Source organism: Topomyia yanbarensis, chromosome 3 (genome assembly GCF_030247195.1).
Source record: "Topomyia yanbarensis strain Yona2022 chromosome 3, ASM3024719v1, whole genome shotgun sequence".
In the NCBI taxonomy this organism is placed as follows: domain Eukaryota; kingdom Metazoa; phylum Arthropoda; class Insecta; order Diptera; family Culicidae; genus Topomyia; species Topomyia yanbarensis.
The window spans coordinates 88606333-88625850 of NC_080672.1; the positions used below are offsets into that span (position 1 = coordinate 88606333).

Genomic DNA, 19518 nt, shown 5'->3' on the forward strand with positions numbered 1-19518 from the left:
TGACATCATCGCGTGTTAGTTAGCGTAGCATTGCCAGGCTATATTTTCCCGACTAGTGACGGCCTGCGGGACCGCCCGCCACCCCCACCGTACTCGTTGAAATGAAAAGTGTGATAGATAGATCCACTGGTGCTGGTGTGCTCTGGCCATAGAGACGCGGACTCGAGCAACAGCTGTCATGCGAATCGGTTGGCAGGGGCAGTGCCCTGCCGGAGGGATGGAAGAAGTGGATTGTGTCGATTGATCATAATCCTACACACTGTTGGCTGCTGGATCTGGAATGACTGGCGTGGTGGATGCTCTTTTTGCAAGCCCTACCCGATTGAACTCGGTGATATTTCTTATTTCACTCGCAGCACACCAGATGGTTGGAGCTAAATTGCCAACGAGTTGGGGAGTCACATCCTGCAAGTTGTACGTGTAACTGAAAAGATCAGCTTTCATTATGAACGGACGCGGAGAAGGGGGTTTTATCGACGACCCGCACGAACGGGAGACGAGGATGATGGCTTATGCTTCTTTCTTAGGTTTGAAAACTAGACATTAGTCCGTCATTGACAGCTCCACAGAGCAGCAGATGCGGTTTTACAACGCGAAAACGACGGGAGGCGGTTGATCTGGTTGCTGGCTAGTGGTACCAAGCTTTTAAGGAGATGAAAAATCGATGTTGATGTGAGTCAATTAATATTACCGCGCAAAAGTGTAATGATGAGCAGGGCAAAGCAGAGAAACTACGCTTTCGCTGTCGGGTCAGCCCCTGTCGTGCCGGTAGACAGGTGTTGAGAGCGAGCACTCAAATCGCCTGTCAGTAATAGGATGTTGGGATTGTGGGTACCTATTTGCTATGCTTCGGAAAATTTATACCGAACCTGAATAGGATAGCAGATTCAATCGATTATGGAGTATGAATACGATTATCATTTAATGGTATGTTGATGATTTCTGCAGCCGCCATTAAAGCCTCCTTAGTGACCACGTAGATAATGGTGTTAGTGTAAAGTTTTGTTTTGAATCGATCCAATCTGAGTACTTCCAAGATTTTCGATTTGCTTAAAACATCACCCCCATCACCGTTAATTCTGTCAAGGACAAAGTCACGATTTCCGTGTCCCAGGTCCATACATAACAAAACCACTAACCCAAGCGCTTCAATCTAGTGTAATTACCGTCTGCCGAGTGGTTTCATACCTATGAAACTAATGTATCTTGATCTAAAGTTGCAACAAACAGCGTTCCGTGCCATCGGCTCCCAAAGTACCCGCTCATTTAGATTTATGTGCCCGGAACACGGCACATTTCCTCGACGCTCGCGCGATAATTACAAGCGCAACAAAAACTTACCTTCAACTTTTCCAAGCGCCAGCACGAAGATGGTCTGTATTGCCGGAATCGCCCACGCCACCAGATGGAACAGATGGGACCGACTCTCGATCGCCTCGTGGCCCCACTTGAGCCCGGCGGCCAGAAACCACGCTAATGCCAGACAGGCCCACCAAGCGAAGGCGGCCATGCAGCAAAAGTACAAAGCCATGAACAGTACCGTACAGGACGTGGATTGACGGTGACCCTGTGTGTACGAGAGAGAGATAGAAATAGAGAAAACCGCCAATTAGAATCTATCCCACGGGAAGGTTTTTTTTTAATTTGGGAACTGAACTTACCTGCGTAATCGTTGACAGCATGTGCATCCGACCGAGCTTGATATGTGGCTGGAATGGCTCCCGGCAGGCCACGGTGTCACCAGCGCCCAGACCGGCCACGTAGGCACAACCGACAATTAGGTAGCAAATCGCCAGGAACACAATCGGCCGCTCCGGATAGCGGAAGCGCGACGAATCGATCATGAACGTCAGTACCTGCGGGCGGGAAAAAACGATCGCAAAACGGGGACAAGAAAAATTAAAATCAAATTGGGTACTGTGTTTGAAAGCGGTGGAAAAATAGGAGAATTTAATGGCAAATTTTATGCAACTGGCATGCATTTTTTATCAAATATATAAGGACTACGAGGATTCCGTCAACGTTGACACAACAGCGTAGCTTCTTCAGATCTGCTGTCAATAGTAGTCAGCAGAAACGGGAAGCCAATCAAACATGAGCAAATTACACTCGCTCCATCAATCACAATCACATTTTTAAATAAATAAATATCCCGCGGAATTATTTGCATGCGCGCCTGCATTGTACTCTCGTACTATCGGCATTCGACGATCGGCTGTACGATGTCATGTAGAGAAGCTGCAATATGTGTACGAATCGAGGTACAAGGAGGATTCCGAATGTTTCATTACTGGCAGATGTCACTGGGACTGTAATGGATGGGAAGTTGGTAGAAATAAATGAACATCAATCTTGTTATTGGTTTCCATGAAGATAAAAAACCTGTTGAATTCAGCCTACGATGTTTGTATGAACTGTTTTATTACCTATCGCAGATGTGGATTTTGAATAAAAATAATCGATCAAGCCTTCATACAAAAAAAAATGTTCTCAAAATCGCGAATAAAGTGCCGTGAATTCTGGAACAATCTCGTTTTTACGTTACGAATACAGGACCATGAACAAAAATCATGTATTTTATAATTATGTTCAATTACCCTTCAATAACGATAAGTGTAAATATTGGTTTTTGTTTTGTGAACTTCAGTCACGGTTTCCGTCCTGTCACTACCAAATCGATTTTCTGTGGGTGAAATAGTTCACAAAATTATGAACATTATTCATAAAACAAAAGGTTGACTCATGTTGTTATTCATATATTTATTAGTGAATCAATTCAATCCTCGTGAACTAATCCATGATTCCTAATATATTACTCACGATCCGATACCCGTGCTTGTAAAATAGTTCCCAAAATCATGAAATATTACTAAAGAATTCATGAACTGGTTCATGATTCAGTACTTCAGTACAATATTCACGACTGTGCTTGTCCGTGAAATAAATTACAAAATTAAAAAAAATATGTATGTATACGTGAACTAGTTCATGAATCCTAATATAATAGCCACGACTAACCATTCGAGCTTGTCAAATAGATCACAAAATCATCAAACATTATTCATGTATTCGTGTATTGGTTCTAGGAATCATGTTCATCATATATCATCATATATTATTCAAGCTACAATATCCATGCGCATGAAATAGTTCACAAAATCATGAAACATTTTTCATGTATTCGTGAACTGGTTCGCAGCACCTAGTATAATGGTCACGAATTACCATTCGTGATCGTGAAATAGTTTACGAAAGCATAAAATATTATTCATGCATTCGTGAACTGGTTCATGATTCCTATTTCAGTAGTCATATCTGACTATTCGTGCTCGTCAAATAGTTCATAAAATTATTCATGGATTCGTCAACTAGGGAATTCCTAGCACATGACTTATAATATATTTTTTGTGGTTGTAATATTTAGAATATATTTCTAAAAAGTTTCAATTTCATGCAACATTGCAATGAAATTTTCACGTGAACTATTTCGCAAGATTTGGAGTATTATTCGTGGAATCATTTTTGTTTTTTGCGCTTTTTCTCATAAAATGTCCAGCTGCTAGTGACCAGTAATAGGTACGAGCAGTAGGTATGAGAAAACTATTACCACCTCGAACAGGTTCAATGTCAATGTCTGGACAGAAACTGCGTTCAGCACCAGAAATCATATTCATGATATATTCCACAGAATAAAACTGTTCATTAGACTGGTTCAATTTTTGACTTTTAGCTCCACCAGGTTCTACTGATTTCTTTTATGACCCTTAGTAATTGTGCAAATTTTGGTACCGATGGGTTGTGTCTACGGACCCTCTAAAAATTTCAAAGTTTATATAGAAATTAGTTTGGAAAATCGGTTAAAATTAAAAATAAATTCTTAAAAAATCACCTCATCAATGAATTCATGAAAACACTATTTATTTCTAAAGGTATTCTTCTACTGAACACATTCGTGGAACATTGTAAGTTTGTGAAAATTCGCTGAGAAAAGGTATTAAGTACAGAAGTAGTATGACTTCAAAACAAGTGCATTTTATTATTAATCATAGCAACCCTGTTTGAATAGATCCATCGTTATACAAGTGTTAACTAGACTTGCCACCCACGGCTCGCGTATGGCAGCTATTCAAACAAGGTTGCTATGATTAAGAATAAAATCCACTTGTTTTGAAGTCATGCTGCTTCTTTAAATAATAACTAATTTTTGGAGGGTCCGTAGACACAACCGATCGGTACCAGAATTTGCACAATTACTAAGGGCCATTAAAGGAATCAGTGGAGCCTGGTGGAGCTAAAAGTAAAAACGCTTTTAATCCACCTAACAGTGTGATGAGACATTTCTTATAACTCTTATCACTCTCTTCGGATATTACATCGTTTGAGAACATTTAGAACTTGATGCTTCGCGATGTTTTTGATAACACATACTACATGGGATAGTGGCAGGACTCAGAGAATCGCTCAAATCAGCATAGGACAACATCAGTGCTAGAAATCTCAAACCAAATCAATGGGAAAGCGAAAAAATGGCCCTTAAAATAGACATACCAACGAATTATTGTTAATGCTCCGTTAATAAAATATCTATATTGTGGTGGGAAAACTGAATTTTCCTAAAGGGGTTATATATTGTACTGAAACAAAAAAAAACATTTTTTTTTTGAATCGATTTGAAGTTTATATTTTACTCAAATTTCCAACACGACTGAGAACTAAGAAATCAACGCTTTTTCTTGAAAAGGGCGATACTAGCAGTGATACCATTCAAAGAAAATCAACAGTGTATATTTCCAGACTTGGTTTTATTTCCTATTTAAGAACTATTGTATTTTTTTGCATCTTAGATTGCATGATTCAGTGATCGAAACCCAAAACTTTATAAAGTATTTGAAATTATTATATTCAAATTTGTTTTTGCTATTGAAATTGACAAAATGATAGTATCGCCCCTTTGGCGATTGTTTACTTTTTCGGTCCCATCTATCAGCATTGAAGTATCGCCCTTACGTTTTTTTACAATAACTACCATTTTACACCACCGATTTCGTCCGGCTTTTTTCAATAGAGATCATTGTTACTATTTACAGCTGGTATCAGCTTGATAATCCTAAAAAAATACGAAAATAACAGTTTCGCCTCTAAACTGCTAGCAAAAAAAGTATCGCCCTGTTTGTTTGCATGGAGCGTGGAGGGCGAAACTTTAAATAAACAAACAAAAATACAGTTTCGCCTGTTATACTTTTTGCTGTAGTTTAAGAAAGCAGTATCGTAGAATCCAAATTTTTAGGTTAATTTGTTGCGTTTCAAAGCCCTCATTCGCATGTAAGAAAAAAAACCCATGTTTACATTTGTAAGTATCGCCCTTTTCACAAAAAAGCGTTGAAATGAAATCGCAGCTCCTGATATCACGCTATCTCTGAAGTACATGCGTGCATAGTTTCAAATTTTACTTCGACATCGACTTTTTCTAAAGGTGACTTCCCAGTAGTATTCTTGATTTGAATTATTATCGCTAATCCTAATGCAAAAGAACAAATAAAAACCTCACGAAAACGAACCGTTTGGGAAAATCATCATCATTACTGGAATTTTCATTTTCACGAAACTTTTCGATAACCTTCCGTCACTTGCGTTAATGCACTGGGTGCACAGTAGGGTGACAGGAAAACCTCTGCGTCGATTCCTAGTCCCACCAGGAGTACTTGCACCAAATTTGAAGCAAATCGGACAAGTCTAACTACCGGACCAACGGGCCTGAAGTTTGTATGGGAATTTTCAATAATTTACATGGATCAGCACGCATTTTCGCCGCTAGGTGGCACTGTATGCATCGTATTATCACTGTAAGTGAAAATAAGAAGGATAATTGAATTGTCTACAACTTAGTCGAAGACTGCAAGTAAATCCGACTTTGTTAAAAGAAGTTATTAAACTTTTAACGAAGTGATGTCTGAGTCAGTTTTGCATGGGGCCTAATAGCGCATGGTTGTGTATCAGTACTCGATTCACACGAACTAAACATTTTTGTGAAATAATCGTTAGGTTTAGCTCAATGGTATGTTCAGAAGAATTATAGTAAATATTACGAGTCATGCTTTGATTAGAAAATTTTAGTTCCACCTGTTACCGCATAGAGGGCGCCAACACTAACTTTTCAACGGAGAGAGATAGAAATTTGGTGTCTTCTACAAAGTTATAGAACAGGCATTTTTCAGTATTTCTTCTGAACATCTTGATACTCTATCTCTCTTCTATGAAAAGTTAGTAGTGGCGCCCTCTATGCGGTCACAGATGGAACTAAAATTTTCTAACCAAAACATAACTCGTATTATTTACTATAATTCTTGTAAACATACTATTCGGCTAAATCTAACCATTATTTCACAAAAATATATAGTTCGCGGGACTCGAGTGCTGATACACAACCATGCACTGCTAGGCCCCATGCAAAACTGACTCAGACATCACTTCGTTAAAAGTTTAATAACTTCTTTTAACATAGCCGGATTTACTAGCAGTCTTCGACTAAGTTGTAGATAATTAAAATATCTTTCTTATTTTCACTTACAGTGATAATACGATGTATACAGTGCCCCCTAGCGGCGAAAATACGAGCTAGTGAGTTTTCTTCATGTAAATTGTTGAAAAATCCAATATAAACTTCAGGCACGTTGGTCCGGTAGTTAGACTTGTCCGATTTGCTTCAAATTTGGTACAAGTACTCCTGGTGGGACTAGGAATCGACTCAGGGGTGGGCCGGAGTTTTCAAAAATTCATCATTTTTCTGGGCATTTTAGTGCACAGTGCTCTAAAAATCTAGCGAAATCGTCTTAGGGCATCAGCGGGTCTGTAAAGAATACTAAAAATTAATTTCTATTCCATAATTTTCAGTTCAGCAATTCGAGAGATCGTGCTCACCGCAAGCCATGAAAAATAGACTACGTTGTGAAGCGATGGTCACTATTTATTAAAAAATCACGGTTGAATAAAAAATAAAACTATTAAAAAAATTCAAATAGTTTATAATTTTCACAAACTTATTAGGAAAAATTGTTTAATAAGCTTTCGTAATATTGCGTAGGAAAAAAGCTGAAAATTTGAAAATAAATCTGAGGATTATGATTGATTACAGAACTCTGGAATTTTCTATTGGAATGTTTTCAGGCAGGAATTTGATATTGATGCTATTAGACAACTGTGAAATCAAGATCAATAGATCAGTTACATATCAGGACCCCATTCCGACAATTTATCAAAAGTCCTCATGATGTTTACAACACCAGGTTATCAATCTACGGATCAGATAATTGTTGTTGTAATATTGAATTAAATCAGTCAGCATCAATAAATTTTCAACTCCAATCCAATTTTTTTTTGGTGTGGTGGGGGGGGCTGTATGGTGTTAAACCCCAAAACCTTCTCTTGGCTACGCCGTTGCTTGGAGTTATTTATTTCGCTTTTCATTTTCCGATATGTTTCAGATCTATCCGATGGTCATGAGTTAGAAAAATTGCAGTCAGAAGGTTCGCACAAATGAACATTTTTGCACTGATAAGTTATCAAGTTCCTTCCAGACAACTTGGAAGTGTTCGGTGATTATTTCTAGCGGTTGTAGATTGTAAAATGAAATACAAAAGTCGTTTTATCGTAATAATGTTTAGCTTATTTCAATGGATTATTACTATATTGAACAATAAATAGGCGACGAAGAGTAATCCACAAACAACAAGCCATAACTTTTAAAGTATTCAAAATAGATATTTGAAGTCTTTAGTAAAGTTATTCGCAAAAGTAATAGCTACAAATTTGCTGAAGGCATCATTTCGATATAATCACTTCCAAGAAAATTTGTGAAAATATCTCACTCATAGGGGGATTAATTAGCAAAAGCACAATACCAAAAGAAAGGGCATATTATCTCCATTAAATTCACTGAAGATACAATTGACCTAAAATAAGCCGTTTTGGCGTTAATAATAGATTACATGTTTTTGGTCATATTTCTGGCAATGGGAAATGATAGAAATCTTTCGTCCGCATTTAATGTTAAATATCTCTTTTGATAATAGTCCGATTTCAACAATCTATAGCTTGTTCGAAAGGTATTCCTTAAAGCTGTCTAAAGACATATAAATTGGTAATCTGTATTGTCAATTCCGGCAGATAATTCAAAAAAACTGCAAAAAACGCCATTTTTACGCATTCAAACATTCATATCTTGGAAACTAAACATCAGAATCAAAAACAAATTAATAGCGTTCATACTGTTTTTTAGTTCTTTCATTTAAAATTGGTTTGGATAAGATCGGTTCAGCCATTACTGAGAAACACGAATGAGAATTTGTCCGTTACATACACACACACACAGACACACACACACACACACACACACACACACACACATTGCCCCAAATCGTCGAGCTGAGTCGATTGGTATATAGGATTCGGCCTTCCGGGCCTCGGAAAAAATCTTGAAAGTTTGAGCGAATTCTATACATTTCTTTTATAAGAAATGTAAAAAATATCTAAATTCCTTAATCAATGCATTGTAGTGGGAAAACTGAATTTTCCTAAAGGGGTTATATATTGTACTGAGCCAAAAAAATCGATTTTTTTAATCGACTTGAAGTTTATACTTTACTCAAATTTCCAACGTGACTGAGAAGAAGAAATCAACACTTTTTCTTGAGAAAAGCGATACTAGCATTGACACCATTCAAAGAAAATCAACAGTGAATATTTCCAGACTTGGTTTTATTTCCTTTTTAAGAACTATTGTGTTTTTTTACATCCTAGATTGCATGATTCAGTGATCGAAACCCAAAACTTCATGAAGTATTTAAAATTATTAAATTAAAATTTGTGTTTGCTATTGAAATTGACAAAATGATAGTATCGCCCCTTTGGCGTTGGTTAATTTTTCGGTCCCACTTATCAGCATTGAAGTATAGCCCTTACGTTTTTTTACAATACCAATTTTACAATTGGTGGGGGTTTGGTGAAAATCGATCTCACTGTCCAAACGGCATAATTCCGAAACCGTAATATTTGAAGTTTTAAAATTATGCAGAATTAATTTTTCAGACAATAGTAACAGAGTTCGTGCCTTTAGCGAATTTGTTGAGACTTTATTGTAGTCATGAATATTAACCTGAGAAAATTCACCATAAATACTTCTTGGACGATACACCGTCAAAATTATTTTATCGAATGATGCGCTGTTTAACGTTTGTAAAACTCATTGAAGATACTAAACCTCCGAAATTGGCGGTTTCAAAATGATGCTATCTTGACCTTAAATTACTGTTTTTGAATATTTTTCCTGTACATATAATTGGTCATACAACAAAAATCAAATGCTCATCAAAATAGATCAGAACCTGCTAGAGTCGAATGGAAAGCGTCATTTTTCATAAATTTCTCTCTACATTCGGAAAGTGTTATCCTCGTTATTAATTATATTACCTTTTCGTCTCAACTCGACGCATTCCCAAAATCAAAACCTGTTTTAATCCATCTAGTGGTGCAATTGTGCTTGTCTCATTTGTCCAGACTACGATTCCATGGCTGGTTATGTTCAATACAATGGTGGAAATGAATATTACATGTTCAGTACGATTTGCACATACATACAACGGATCGACAGCCACGATCTTGAGATACTATGTGATACTGAAACATCGCTTGAAACCAGCGGCGGATCAAGGAGAAAGATCCGGGAGATCCAGGTCCTGCCGAAAATTTTCAACTTGTTAAGAAATTTTAAACTAGTTTTAATTTTAAAGTAGCAACCCCTCACTGCATACTCCCTCCGGGCCGGTATGATTGACGATTTTTAGAGTGATTGCATATCCTTTCTATATGAGAAAGGCAAAAATGTACCAAAGTCCAAAAAATCATTTTTTGTCAAACAGCTCAATGTTTCATGCATTTTAAAGTCATTTGGCATCAAAAATACAAATTTGATTTTGAAAATTTTTCATTTCAGTTTATATGGGAATTTGCTGTGTGATTGCACTCTTCAACTCGTAACTCCGGAACCGGAAGTCCCATCAATTAAAAAATCAATTGCAGCCGATGAGAAGGTTGTAGCTTTCATTTGAGACTAACTTTGTGCAAATCGGTCCAGCCATCTCTGAGAAACAGAGGTCACATTTTTTCCACATACACACATACATACACACACAGACATTTTCCGATCTCGACGAACTCAGTCGATTGGCATATAACACTCGGCCCTCCGGGTCGGGATTAGATTGACGAATTTTAGAGTGAATGAGAAAGGCAAAAACATTTTTAGCAAATGTTGAAAGTTATGCATCTTTTTGGTGAGCAGTTCTATGTTTCATAGACATTAAATCAATTTTAACTTCGCTTCCTATTAAATAAAGATCCTTATTACAGTACATCTCTACAAAAACGAGCTCAATTTGAAAATAAATCTGAGGATTATGATTGATTACAGAAGTCTGGAATTTTCTATTGGAATGTTTTCAGGCAGGAATTTGATATTGATGCAATTAGACAACTGTGAAATCAAGACCAATAGATCAGTTACATATCAGGATCACATTCCGATAATTTATCAAAAGTCCTCATGATGTTTACAACAACAGGTTATCAATCTACGGATCAGATAATTGTTATTGTAAAATTGAATTAAATCAGTCTGCATCAATAAATTTTCAACTTCAATCCAATATTTTTTTTGGGTGTGGTGGAGGGGGGGGGGGGGTTGTATGGTGTTAAACCCCAAAACCTTCTCTTGGCTACGCCGTTGCTTGTAGTTATTTATTTCGCTTTTCATTTTCCGATATGTTTCAGATCGATCCGATGGTCATAAGTTAGAAAAATTGCAGTCAGAAGGTTCGCGCAAATGAACATTTTTGCATTGATAAGTTATCAAGTTCCTTCCAGACAACTTGGAAGTGTTCGGTGATTATTTCTAGCGGTTGTAGATAGAAAAATGAAATACAAAATTCGTTTTATCGTAATAATGTTTGGCTTATTTCAATGGGTTATTACTATATTGAACAATAAATAGGCGACAAAAGGTAATCCACAAACAACAATCCATAACTTTTAAAGTATTCAAAATAGATATTTGAAGTCTTCAGTAAAGTTATTCGCAAAAGTAAGAGCTACAAATTTGTAGAAGGCATCATTTCGATATAATCACTTCCAAGAAAATTTGTGAAAATATCTCACTCATAGGGGGATTAATTAGCAAAAGCACAATACCAAAAGAAAGCGCATATTACCTCCATTGAATTCTCCGAAGATACTATTGACCTAAAATAAGCCGTTTTGGCGTTAATAATAGATTACATGTTTTTGGTCATATTTCTGGCAATGGGAAATGATAAAAATCTTTCGTCCGCATTTAATTATAAATATCTCTTTTGATAATAGTCCGATTTCAACAATCTATAGCTTGTTCGAAAGGTATTTGTTAAAGCTGTCTAAAAACATATAAATTGTTAATCTGTATTGTCAATTTCGGCAGATAATTCAAAAAAACTGCAAAAAACGCCATTTTTACGCATTCAAACATTCATATCTTGAAAACTAAACATCAGAATCAAAAACAAATTAATAGCGTTCATACTGTTTTTTAGTTCTTTCATTTAAAATTGGTTTGGATAAGATCGGTTCAGCCATTGCTGAGAAACACGAATGAGAATTTGTCCGTTACATACACACACACAGACACACACACACACACACACACACACACACACACACAGACATTGTCCCAAATCGTCGAGCTGAGTCGATCGGTATATAAGACTCGGCTCTCCGGGCCTCGGAAAAAATCTTGAAAGTTTGAGCGAATTCTATACATTTCTTTTATAAGAAATGTAAAAATTGAACCAGTCTACTGTTCATACCATGAACATGGTCACATTACTCCACTGTAAAATTCGAAAGCAAGCTTTTGAATATTGTAAACAGAAATTACGAAAATTGTGACTAAGATCCTGAAATAATGAACATGAATCACACAACTCGTGACAAAAATGCCAAAAATCGTTACAAAGACCTGATATCATGAACATAAATCACTCTACTCATGACTAAAATATGACGATAACGTTAATATAAATTACGAAAATCCTGACAAAGTTCCTGAAATCATGAACATAAATCACATTATGCGTGTTGAAATTGTCAAAAATCGCGACAAAGGCCCTGAAATCATGAACACGAATCACTCCACTTATGACTAAAATATGACGATAACATGAATAGAATTTACGAAATTCGTCAATCTGAGAATAAAATCCGACAGTAAACTCAAGAATAAAATAGCAAGGCAACGTGATGAGAATTCAGAAAATCGCGAATAAGCTCCTAAAATCATGAACATCATGTAACTAGTGTCTGTGTATTCTCAAATTATGAACAAGAATTACAACAAAAATTAAACATGTCCAGGGAGCAATAACAGGAACCCAACCAAACAATCGAATGTTACGCTATGTATATATTCGGGTCGAACTAGTTTTTTAGAAACACAAATAGTTTCATGAATGCGAAGTTTATTAATCACAATTTCGTAATTCGTTCAGCTCACGAAATCGTGATCTTTTGTTTTTGAATTTATGAACTGGGTGGGCGTAGCGTAGTTGGTAAATCGATTGCCTTGTACGCAGCACGCCTGGGTTCGAGTTCCGACCCCGCACATAGGGTTAGAAATTTTTTCTAAGAGATTTTTCTAACCCGAAGAGGCGAATGACCTTAAACCTTAAACCTCTATAATCGAAATAAAAAAATAAAAATAAAATTATGAGCGTTGTTCACCTACTTCCGAGTTTACTTATGAAAGAATGGCTTAGAATCAGACAGCTTGTTCACTGGCACAGTGACAAATCAGGGTTGGTCATCGGAAAGCTTTAAGCTAGCTCATATAACCCTATTACATGCTTTTCTAAACTTTATTCCTTCGCTGTCTCGCACTTGCTTGAGTACTTTGGCTATTAATAATAACAATACTTCTTTAAGGGTGTCCCACATCAAATTTCACGCTGTAGAAAATTACCCCTGGGGGATTTTCTCTTGAAAATTTGGATAGAAGTAGTTTAGAGTGTTAGTTGTTCACACTGTAATATTATCGCTGTCAATTTTTCGAAAATTGGAAAAAATGGCGTCGCCCAAAAAGCAACGTTGCGAATTGATTGTGCACAAGCATCTGGAAAATCCTTAACTCTCTCTTCGGGACGGGACATTGGATAATAACTCGGAATCGTGCAGTCAACGGTCAGGAATCAGAATATATTGGCTTAAAGTCAACGGTGAGTCGTATGTGATTAAACGTTACTACCAAACTCTGAGTATCGAACGGTAGGAGAAATGCGTTCAGCACGGACGTTCTATTAGTGATCAAGATCACAAGCGTGTAGTAAAAGCATTTAAGCGAAATCCCAATGCTTTGGTCAAGGACATGGCCAAAAAGTTGAATCCGTTAAAGTCTTTCGTTCAAAGAGCAAAAGATCGGGAGGGACTACATACGTACAAAGTGCAGAAACCTCCAAATCGTGACAAACGGCAGAATACGGTGGGAAAGTTACGTACCCGGAAACTGTACACCCAGATACTGTTGAAGCCTCCATTGTCTCATCTTGGATAATGAGACTTACGTCAACACGAACGTCTGACAGGTTCCGGGGCTACTGTTCTTTACCGCCCAGCACGAGTTTGCTGTTCTGGAAGAAGTAAGGAAGCAGAAACTTACAGTTTACCAATAAATACATGATTTGGCAAGCGATCTGCTCATGTGGCACAGGGAGTGCGCCGTTCGTGGCTACCGGGACTGTAGACGGGGAGAACTACCCCAAGGAGTGTCTGCAGAAGCGCCTGCTTCCTCTGTTGAAGCAACACGAGGGCCCTACGATCTTCTAGCCGGATCTAGCTTCGTGCCATTATTCAAATATTGTGGTACGAAGCCAAAGGGATTACTTTCGTACCCAAGCACATGCATTTTTACACTTATTCTGAAAACTTGTATTGGTGTGAAGTTATAGTTTCAACCATTTCCTTTTAAAGATACTGGTTTATATAGGATTGATAATTCTATTTCCCCGTAAAAATTGTGAACGGAACAGAGTTAATCGCAAACTATAGATGAAGAAAATATATATTCACATAGCAATCAACTTAAAGAGCGACATTGCCCTTAATGTCCATATCGACATTGAAATAATCACCAAAACAGCCTATTTATTTCACACTTCTTTCTATTTTCGTCTATGTACATATGTATCTTAAAATATTCATCTGTCTCTTCTTACATTCTCTCGTCACCGCCTATTTGAGAGGTTAAATAGCACATGTGTCTGATCTTTTCCTTTTTTAGACTTTTGAATTTTTCGTAGCACTTTGAAGCCAACAATTCTATTTTCGCTAAAACAAATGTACTAGTATGTTGATGTGAAAATAGTAGTAATAGTAATTTGATCAAAAACTCTCTTAGCTACGTGGGGAATGATGTAAACAAGAACTGTATAAAATTTCAAAACGATTGGTCCAATGGCTTTTAAGCTATGATGCACACCGCATATTTTCGAGGTATTCACTGTCACTCGCTCAATGAAAGTATAGGAAAGTATTCTTCAAATGTTGCATTACTTTATGGAAATTGGCTGAATAGGCTAACACTCGTAATTTTTTTTATTAATTTATCACCTTAAATAACTGACTAACATCACCGGGAAAGGTGAGTACCTCCATGGCAGCGGAGATTGGAGAGTCGGATCTCAAACAAACGTTCCGCTATAAGAAGGCTGACCGCGTACAGTCACGGCAAAAGATCCCCAACTCCACACAATAGTACAGACATATCGCTCCGATCGTTTACATCAAATGATGGAAATTCCACAGTTTGCAATTTCTCTCAAGACAAATTCCGATTAGCTCCGTTGGCTGCTCACGGCTTTCCAGAACAGCTATCAGTTAATTAAACCAACGGATACGGGTTAATTTTTCAATCCACTAATTAGAACCACACGCCGGGAAAGATACTCGAAACCCAACAGCTAGACGTATGATTTTAAATTTTCTTCTTTTTCTTTCACGCTTCAAATCAAACGAACTGAGCATAGTTCGCAACAACGCGCTCGCGGAAGTCATCCATTCTTGGGACGAGATCATGTTTTGATTTGTAGCGAAACGAAAGCAGTATTACATTACCAACGGCCGACTAACTGACTGGGGGCCAATTTGTGATCTGAAAATAGCCCCGAAGTAAGCAGCAGCCGAGGCAGATAATAACTCACCGTGAAGAGACAGCTGGCGACGCACACCGCAGCCCACGATCCGACCCAGTACTTGAGCACGGTTCGTTCATTTTCCGAGAAAAACATGGAGTTGCATGGTGCCCCACAGTCCTTGGTGACCTGTTTTGAGGAAAGAAAGAAAAATTCGAATTGAATAGGTTAGTGATTAATTTCTGTTGCGTTTACATGGTTTTAAGTAATCAATTTAGCATTTGTTACAAGCAATACTGCATATCTGCGACACTGGATCACCCCCGAGTGTTGTATGAAATATGATGCTTGTCGACTTTCCTACCGCTGCTAGATGCACCGACGATTGGCTTAACGTACCCAACCGCATATAATTAAGTCTTGAGCTAGATCAAACGATCTACCCGTGGAAATGTGATCATTTTTGCAGCATTCAAGCAAACATGTTGCTCTGCAAGCGGAACGGCAAGTACGACCTGTTTTCAAAAGTTAGCCTCCAAGAGCTGGCCAACCCAAACCAAACCAGCATGAACTGACCAGTTCGGTTTATTTACATGGAATATCCCCAGGGGGTCCATCAATCAATTTTTGCCACGCGAAAGCCAATTTCAACCTCCGCTAAAGGAGCCGATCGTCGGCGAGTCTGTGAAGCAGGAGTTATCATCAGGCCGAGACGAATTGAGACATGCGTGACGTGATTTGAAAAATATTCCCCCGATGTGTCCCCCCTTTAAAGTGGTTGGTAAGCTTTCCGGTTGTGAGTAGGAGAGATTTTCGTCTTGGACCGGCAGTAGATGCTGTGACAGTTGAAAGGAAACATATGTGCTAGATGGTATGATATATTCGTACGGCACCAAGCTGGGATTATAATAAGGCATGGTGAGTTTGATGAAGCAAAACTAATTCACTGAAGGTCTTACTCAAATGTGAGATGATATCCCGGATGCAATTTGACGAAACAATATTTACTTCACAGGCTGCAAAGAATCACAGATAATTGAATTAAGCGTAACCATCGAGATAAGTTTATTAGGATCCGTTTCAAACGGAAAGTCCATAGCTTTGAAGTTTTTGCCCGTAGCGTAGTTATACTTTTATCTCAGTTTAGAACGTACCATGCATTAGTTGGCAGTAAATTAAATTTGCTGTCTATTTTAAGGTAGGTTGAATAGAACAACTTCAAAAGACTTGACCACACGTCCCACATACTCACTAGACAGTGCGCGTGTATACGCCGTATGGGTATCGCTTTTTCAATGCACAAGCGTCAATCAGAAAGTGAGCTGCATAGATTTAGCGACACATTTTCACATTCGCAACTTGAAAACGCGCCGGTAGTACCGCCACCTTGCAGCGTACCGAACGTCGTTACCCCTACTAAGGCTAATAGCCATTAGGAACCGACGCTCGTGCGATCGTTGCACAGTTCGAGTATTACACTTTTAATGGAAGTCACGTGAGACTTTACTATTTTTTTTGCTCAAACCGATGTATCTAAGGTTAGTTGTATGTTGCGGCGAACGAACGAGGGAAACTGCTGCTGACGATTTGCCAATTACGGGCTAAGTATTGATCAGGATTAGCGCTTCTGTCATGGATGCGGGAAGAAAAAAATCTGGTGAATTGTGAAAAGGTGATTTCCCGCTGTCCATGACAGTTATAGTTAGCGATTGATCGGTTAAGATGAGTGAGTTGTTGGATGGAAATCGAATGTATATTTTATTTCGTATTTTGTTCGTTCGACAATTAGCTTCACTACACCTGAAATATATAGGTATCTATTAAAAAAAATGCAGGTATGTTGCATTCACAAGTTCGAATTTCTATTTCCCGTACAGATGTTTTGTCGGTTTCATCTCTTGTTCTAAAATATCGTTTTCGAATATTCCTGAGACGATTTCGAATATTTCGTAACTCTGCATTCCACAAAGGTCGTTTGTTATCTGGGCGGTGTTTTCTCATAGCTAGGCACAAGTTGTTGAAATATTTATCCCAGTTAGGGTTGTGGTACCGGTAATACCGGTACCGAAAATCCCGGGAATACCGACCCATTTTTGGTACCGTAATACCGGTACTGAACAAAAGTCAGTACAGGTATTTTCGGTACCATACCATTTTTTTATGAAAAATATGTGGACTCTCTAGGGGGACCTGTTTCAAAATATCAGTCTGCAAGATTACTTTTAATTAAATTAATTAACTTCTATAAGTTAAACATTACTAGCTCCCGTTGTAGTGAACGGTATCTTTAAATTCCTGCTTTATTTTGTCGAAATTAAATTTTAACGATCTTGTGCTAAATTTAAAAATATTCGCATCTAGCGTAAGAGACGTAAATTTGCCATGATTTTTTTTATTTGCGACATTCTTATTGGTTTCCATTATTCACTGGGTGGCGCGTAATAAGACTATGTCATTTTTTTGGTTTACTCTTAAATCTTTATTTATAAAAGAACGAACAGCTGTTTAGTAGCTAAGAATTTCGGACTTGGTGAACTACTCCAAATGGGGAAATTTGTAATTATTGGTGATCGGAAAATTCAGCAAAACTCCATAGTTTACAGGAAACCAAGGAGCCTTGGTATGCAGGTCAAAGCCAATTTACAGAGAATCAAGAGAGGAAATGCGAGCAACCTGCTCGGATTTACTGCCATTCTCGCTTTGATTTACTGTTGTTAATAATGTTTCTTACATTTACCATCTGTTGAAGTCGACAAAAGTCGCATCGCTTAGCAGTTATTGATTTCAAAGTGTCCTACACTGATAGAATGTATTCGTAAATTTCTAGGAATTAGATTCGCACAGAAAATTTTCATAAAATATGCGAATTTTTCGTACATATAATTAATCGTTCGTAGTTCTATTGAAACACTTATTTTTCATTACGAGTTTTAAGTGAAATCCACCGAACGACTTTCGTTGGCTTATTACGAAATGACTTCATTAGGCAAACGAATTGTTCGCTGCTATATACGAAAGTCTTTATTATATTTACGAGCACCATTCGTCAAACCGTCAACGTCAAAGGAGTTTCAATAGAGGTAGAATATGGAGTCATTGTTGCTATACGTTAGAAAATTATTGATCTTCACGACGGTCTCGGTCTGACTATTTAGTAGCCGTATCCGTGTCCACCGGTTTCAGGAAGATTTCCTAAACCTCTTTCGCTTCCATTTGATCCAGAATCCGGAGCAGTACGGATTCAGTTGAGCCATCGCGAACTGCTCGTTGGTTTTGTATGAATAAGTTTGAGATTTTCTCTGCAGGAGCAATGTCAAAATAATACGCTATTAAAAACGAAAAATTTTCTTAGATGAACGAAATGAATTCGTGCGACCAACGAGATTGTTCGTAATATTCACAAATGTTTATTAAAATAAACAAAACATTTCGTTTCATTCATGAAAAAATGTCGTTTTAAACGACGACATTTGTGCAATGTACACTACATTAGTAAAATTTACGAAAACTTTCGTTCATAAAGCGGCCATTTCTTCATACCACAATTAAAGCGATCTGTGTCTTTTATTAAAAACCGGTGTTGTCGAACATCGATCCCAAAAGATCGAATGAAAAAAAGAGGATAATAAATACGAAAACTTTTCTAAGATGAACGAAAATGATTCGTGCGACCAACGAAATCGTTCGTAATATACATATACGTTTATTAAAATAAACGAAACATTTCGTTTCATTCACGAATAATGATGTTGTTATTAACGAAAACATTCGTGCACTGTACACCAAATAAGTAAAAGTTACGAAAACTTTCGTTCATCAAGCGGCCATTTCTTCACACCACAATCTTTCTAGTCCTCAACAATGGTGAGCAGGTTGAAATAGAATCGAATTTGCCAGATCGATCCCTTTAATTAAAAAAAATCACTGCTGTCAAATATCGATCCTAAAAGATCGAATGCGACCAACGAAATCGTTTGTAATAAACATAAACGTTTATTAAAATAAACGAAACATTTCGTTTCATTCACGAAAAATAATGTCGTTATCAACGATTACATTCGTGCAATGTAAACTAAATAAGTAAAATTTACGAAAACTTTCGTTCATCAAGCGGCCATTTCTTCGTACCACAAGAAAATCGATTTGGCCACATCGATTTTTTTAAATTAAAAAAAATCGATGTTATCAAACAAAAGATCGACTGAAGGCAATAAGAGGCTAATAAATACGAAAACTTTTTAAGATAAGCGAAATAAATTCATGCGACCAACGAAATCGTTCATCATATACATAAATATTTATGGAAATAAAC

At 37.4% G+C, this 19518-nt stretch overlaps 1 protein-coding gene across 1 annotated transcript in view; it reads right to left on the minus strand.

Moving 5' to 3' along the window:
- The window catches only part of LOC131693693 (frizzled-like), a 333538-nt gene that overhangs the window by 243100 nt on the left and 70920 nt on the right, over nucleotides 1-19518 (minus strand). The window contains exons 2-4 of the mRNA XM_058981743.1: nucleotides 15276-15395; nucleotides 1662-1856; nucleotides 1342-1567 (exon numbers count right to left, since the gene is read on the minus strand). Of these exons, the coding sequence (XP_058837726.1) occupies nucleotides 1342-1567; nucleotides 1662-1856; nucleotides 15276-15395 (541 nt within the window). The remainder of the gene's footprint in view (nucleotides 1-1341; nucleotides 1568-1661; nucleotides 1857-15275; nucleotides 15396-19518) is intronic.